The 5,735-nt window shown below is 34.2% G+C and overlaps 1 protein-coding gene across 2 annotated transcripts; it reads left to right on the top strand.

Annotated features, from left to right (window-relative positions):
• Positions 1–2,926: 2,926 nt before the first annotated feature.
• Positions 2,927–4,960, top strand: LOC107466900 (UPF0496 protein At3g49070). 2 transcript variants are annotated; one of them, XM_052254786.1, is made up of 3 exons: positions 2,927–3,047; positions 3,918–4,241; positions 4,347–4,960. In XM_052254786.1, the coding sequence occupies exons 1-3, from the start codon at positions 2,999–3,001 to the stop codon at positions 4,949–4,951; spliced, it is 978 nt and encodes a 325-aa protein (XP_052110746.1). In that variant the 5' UTR covers positions 2,927–2,998; the 3' UTR covers positions 4,952–4,960. The 2 variants fall into 2 exon arrangements, with proteins under 2 accessions (XP_052110746.1, XP_015941393.1); XM_016085907.3 differs by having other exon boundaries at positions 3,918–4,960.
• The last annotated feature ends 775 nt before the right edge of the window (positions 4,961–5,735 follow it).

Below are 5,735 nucleotides of genomic sequence, written 5' to 3' on the forward strand. Positions count from 1 at the left end.
TGAAAGAAAGTATTATCCAAGTAGAGGAACTTCTTTAAAGAACACAACTTTCAAACTCTGGTTTTCTCTCCTTGGTTCTAAATGAGCAGAAAGCTTCTTTTTATCTCTTTGCATGTTCCTTGGTAGCTCACCCTAGGTCAACTTCTTGAGCACTGAGCTTCACCAACCCAGCCGTTCACTTTTTCTCATTAAGCATAAGAGTGGAAACTTTGCTTTTGACTTCTCTATCTTGACTGAAAGCCATAATACAGCAACCACAAAAGTCTTCCAATGGTCAACCGAATCTAAACCATTGAAAATCTACTTGGTCCCCAAGAATCACTTGTGACCGTAGATACACAGCAGATTAGGGCAGAGAGCAACTTTCCCTTGTATGCCATTTTCGGACTTTTAGAGAGTTGGAAAGAAGAGAAGAAGATCTGATGCATGCAAGAGGAAATAGTTTACCTTTAATCTTTTCTTAAGCTTGATTTGGTGTTGATCTCACTGATTTGACATCTGCCTTTCAAGCATAATATTTCTCTTTCTTGCTTCTTCAGTGATTTGCTTAGGGAAGGAGCTCTTTCTCTCTTTCTTACTTTTCTGGGTTTCTGAACCTCACACAGAGGTGAACGTTGCTTGGGATGTGAGATCAAGTTGGAGAGAATTGAAATCAACTCAGGCTTGGATCAAACATCCATTAAGCAACCCATTTGATTTTGGCTTTGTTTCTTTTGGGCTTTGTTTGTTTAACCAGTCCATCAGCCTTGTTTTATTTTTCATTCCATTTGGGCTATAATTCAAATTTTGGCCTGCAACATTTTATAAATAATTAGTAATATGCAATTAAAATTAATCAGCACTAATTATTAATTTTGCCCAAAAATAATGTTTGTCATCACTAATTAATTTAGTTAATTTCTTAACTCAACAAACATATAAACCATGAAGGAAAAGAACTCATAACAATTTAGGTAACTATGAAAACTGAACTCAGTGTTCTGTTTTTCTCTCTTTTCTTCAACCCTTGGCCGTTCACCCTTATCATAGAAGAGTGAAGTTTAAAAGGTTTAATTAAGTTCAATCCAATGCTGTCTTCTTCTCCAAACTTCAGAACTTGGAGCGACTTGGTCAAAGGTGAGAGAGAGAAGTCTGAATTTGAGACATGCAACTTACCTTCTCTCTCAAACTTTTTTTTAAGCTCCATTGATCTCATCCGTTGATCTTGATTTCGGCCCCAAGTTTTGTTTCTGAGCGTTGATGAGCTTTTGACCATATTTCACTCCACTATCTCCTTAGTAGTTTGATTTGAGTTTGAGGCTTGGTAGATTTCTTTACGGTACCTTGCTGAAGCATAAAAGGAGAAAGAACCCTTTTGAGATTCTCAGATCAAGAGAGAGTAGCTTATTGGTTGTAGCCCTTCTTCTTTGCTTAGATTTGGAAACACTTTTTTCTACCTTTTTTCATACTCTAGCTTCTGTAATTTTCATTTTCTTCTTTCTTCTTCGTTGCGTGATGTGATCAAAAGAGAGAGAAGAGAGAGAGAAGAATTTTAACTTTCGGGAGAAGTTAAGTGAGATTAAAATAAATTGAATTTAAAATTAAAATTTCTTAAAATATGGGTGTTGGTGACCGAATAGGGCTAGAAAGAGTTTGGGCCATTTTTTATTTCTTTTCTTTTTTTTGTTTAGAGGCCTATCAAATATTTGGTTTGCTTGTAGTGGACCACGGTTTGTGTTAGTGTGGGTCTGATGATTTATTTTTTTGGGCCAAGTTGTTTAATTTATTTTTCTACACACTAAACCTAATATATTACACAAGCAATAATTGATAATTAGATCATAATGTTTGTTCATCACTTTTAATCAATTATTAGTTTTGCAAACTCAACATATACATATATAATATAATGTCCAAAAAAAAAATTTCTACTATGATTTCTGTCCATTTCATGAAAGGATCACTTGTTTCTCACAATTAAAAAAAAAATCTAATTATAATTTCCGCCAAAGAATCATGTTCTTCTATCAAGTTTTATTAACGAGACACTATTCTACGTGTTGCTGAACCATTCAAAATGTGATATATTACCCTTTGTCCGATTCAATGTTTGTTGGGACAACTAGGTCCTTATTATTCTTAAATGAGATATCTAAATCCCTATTAGATCCAAACTGAGACAAATAGACAACCAATCTTAATTTCAACACATGTTACTTCATGCTTGGTTGTCAGGCTTCATTTTTGTATTAGGCTGCTAATTTGGGGTCCTTTGGAGCTCCCTTGTTCACAGATTGGACGGTGATTCCATAAACAACCCTATAATTGCATCCATTGTCAACTGGTGATAACCAAGTCATCAAGTTTTGGGTTTAAGTTTTGTAATGGAGAAATAGCAGCAACTGCATATACTTGCGGGACAAACTAGTGCAATATAAAGTTTTATAACATTTATCCAAATTGACCAATGTCAATAGGTTCCCTGCCCTTGCATGCATGCATCCAAGGTTTAGTGGTGCTTCAGAATGTACAATTACATCTATTTTATCTTAATTTGTCTCTAATATTATTAACAGCTTTGACAGATAATTATATCTTGCTAATAGCACATAAAAAATTGTGAAATCGTGAAATCTTAGAAGAACTCAAAGGGAATTGGATTGATGATGATATGCGTTGTACGTCCGATCAATTTCACCTATCCATTTAGATTCTGATTTTAGGCACATCACTTTATTCTTTAGTTTGAAGATAATTCTACAACTTCCTTCCAAATCAACACCCTACCACCTTCACTTACACTACAAGATGTTAATTCATTGCAAAAGTTCTTTCTTGCAAGCAAGACCAATTCAACATCTAAAATTTCCCACCACATAAAAAACAACTATCCTTGAATTCATTTGCATATGTATAATATATCAAGAATTCAGTATCAAATCTTCCTTCACTAACATAGCAATCTAATTGCATTTCCAAGGGTTCGAAGTTTCAAAACCTATTTAGCAACAACTAAGGAATGAAGAATAAATTGATTCGACGGATCAAAAAATTGTTTTCATGTTCTGGTAATCATCATGTTCTCCCATCCTAGCTTCCATACCTTATTCCAGTTTGTTATTCATTGTTTCTCCTTTTTTCGTAGACTTGTATATTGTTTCATCAGTATATATTAATAGAACGTCATTTTTATAAATACTAGATGATAACTTGAATTTCTTCAAACTAGCTTGCAAGTTAACTTGGGACTGCTTAATTTTAATATAGTGACCTAAAAATTGATAAAGCATATGAAATTAAAGACTATAATATTTACGCTTTTTATTTTTTGTGGGTTGAAGTGCAGTTGATATCTTCTAATAATGTGGATATTTGGAGTTTTTGTATGGATACCACTGATTTTTTTCCTTTCAATTTACAAATTTAAGAGTTAGATTTATTTTTTTATTTTAAAATTTTTAAATATACAAATTTAAGGGTTAAATTTGTGCTTTAACATTGAAAATATTTAAAAACATGCAAATTAGACCCTTCAATTTACTTTACATCAAGCAAAATTTTATTTTATTATAAATTGGACCTTTTAATTTGTATACTATGAAAATTTGATCTTTAATTTTAAAAAATATGAGAATCTTATTTATTTATTTTTAAATAAATTAATAAAATTTATATAAAAAAATATATCAATTAACTATGATACTGGATTATACATTATTTTTTTATTACTAAAAAAATTAGCCTAATATTTACATGTAGGAATGAACCACAACTATTTCTGAATTCTGATCCTTTTCTATATCATTTTATTCTCCTTGGTCTTATTTTATATCAAGTGTTTAAAGCACATCATTGTTCTGAAGAATTTTGCTTTAACATGCACCCAAATAATTCTGTATTCAAATTCTAAATATGTTAGTGGCAATGGATTGTGGCAGTGTGTAAGCCAAGTTCTCCAAATGATGAAGCTTCTGTGGATGTGCGTGAGGAATATGCTAATGCATTCCGTACGGAATCATACATAGAATTTTGGACACGTGTCCTTGCATATCCCAAAGCCCAAAACTCCTCTTCGACTTCGGCCCGTCTCCCCTCTTACCGTCTATTTGCCGAGCACCTCTTGGATCCTGATCAGCCCACTGTTACATGGGCCTTAAACAAAGTCCAAAATAGGCCCACTATCCATGCTCTTTTGTCGGACTACTTTGGCCATACTTCCAACGCCTCTCTACTTTGCAGCCATTTATTGAAAGACATTGATCGTGTGCGGGTTAAGTATCAATCACTTAAGACCATTCTTCAATGTGTTGCAAATAATCAAGATCATAATACAACTACTTTATCATTAATAACGGCTCAATTAACAGAATTCTCCAACTCACTAAACCCGTTTGCCCAATCAAGCCCATCTTCATGTTTGGTTCGGGCGGCCCAATGCCAATGCTCCGAATTGTCAAAACGGCTTGAGTCGTGCCGTGACAAAGTGAGAGCCAATCTGCAAATGATGACTAGGCTAAAAGGCGGCTCTGCTTGTCTTCTGGTGGCTATAACGGCTTCACTCATGGTGATTGTTATTACGCATGGACTTGTTTTGCTTGTGGCTACACCTAATTTGATAGGAACAATGGACTTGGTAAAAGTGGCTTCAGAAAGCAAGCTGAAGAAGGTCATGGCTCAACTCGATGCAGCCGCAAAAGGAACTTACATTGTGAACAAGGACTTGGAGACCACGGGTCGGCTTGTGGCTCGGCTCAATGATGAGCTGGAGTACATGAGGACAACAGTGAAGTTTTGGCTCGAGAGGAAAGATGATAAAATTCAAGCTGATGGAGAAGTGGTACGCCTGCTAAAGCAGAACCAATGTAATTTTAGTGATCAATTGGATGAATTGGAGGAGCATTTGTATTTATGTTTCATGACCATTAATAGAGCTAGAGACCTTGTGCTGAAAAAGATCATTCATCCTGCTTGATCTGCCACTAGTAACCTTTCATAATAATTATCAATTAATAAATTCTTTATATATTTAATACCATTTATTTTATAAATTTAGTTTCCCTCCATTATATTACTGAAAACTAATAATGTAAAATTGGTTTATTTAAACTGTGTCGTAGTTCACTGCATTAGGACATTTCTTTTAATTTGTGGAAGTAATATAACTTATTGATTGGTGTACAGGCAAGATATGTCAATTCTTTTGGTATCATGCTTGGCGACTATATGAAACGCTAACTCCTTTGGTTCTTGAAGGTTGTAGAAGGCTTAGGGTTGAGTTTATGGCTTTCTTTTATTTTAATGAAATAATCTTTTTAAAACAAACTTTCAATCTGAATCCGTTTAAATTCAGCAGCGGAAAATTTATGAGACAATTTATTTTTGACTCATGAATATCAGAAAACGGAACAGAGCAGGGAAGAGAGAAGCTGACACCATCATGTATCCTAATTCAGTTGTCTTGTGCAATGCAACCTAAATCCAGTCTCCATCACAATAGTGGTGGAATTTCCACTATAGTTAAAGTATTACATACACCAATTCCACAGGATTGACACAATCATTTCACTCTCAAGTTCTAACCTAACTTGACTTGGTTATGCTAATACTTAACTCTTTACTCTTAGTGCTAACCCAACTAAGAAAGGGATACATCACTGGTACAAGATACAAGACACAGAATCAACCTAAAAAAATCTGAAATCACTCTAGACTTTTTACTAAAGTGTATCTCTCTGCCTCTTTCCACTCTTAGGCTT

Source organism: Arachis duranensis, chromosome 9, assembly GCF_000817695.3.
Source record: "Arachis duranensis cultivar V14167 chromosome 9, aradu.V14167.gnm2.J7QH, whole genome shotgun sequence".
Taxonomy (NCBI): Eukaryota; Viridiplantae; Streptophyta; class Magnoliopsida; order Fabales; family Fabaceae; genus Arachis; species Arachis duranensis.

Coding starts and splice junctions, on each gene's coding strand:
- LOC107466900 (XM_016085907.3), top strand. CDS start 2,999: ATGAAGAATAAATTGATTCGACGGATCAAAAAATTGTTTTCATGTTCT. Junction 3,048..3,917: donor AAAATTGTTTTCATGTTCTG/GTAATCATCATG, acceptor GGATTGTGGCAG/TGTGTAAGCCAAGTTCTCCA.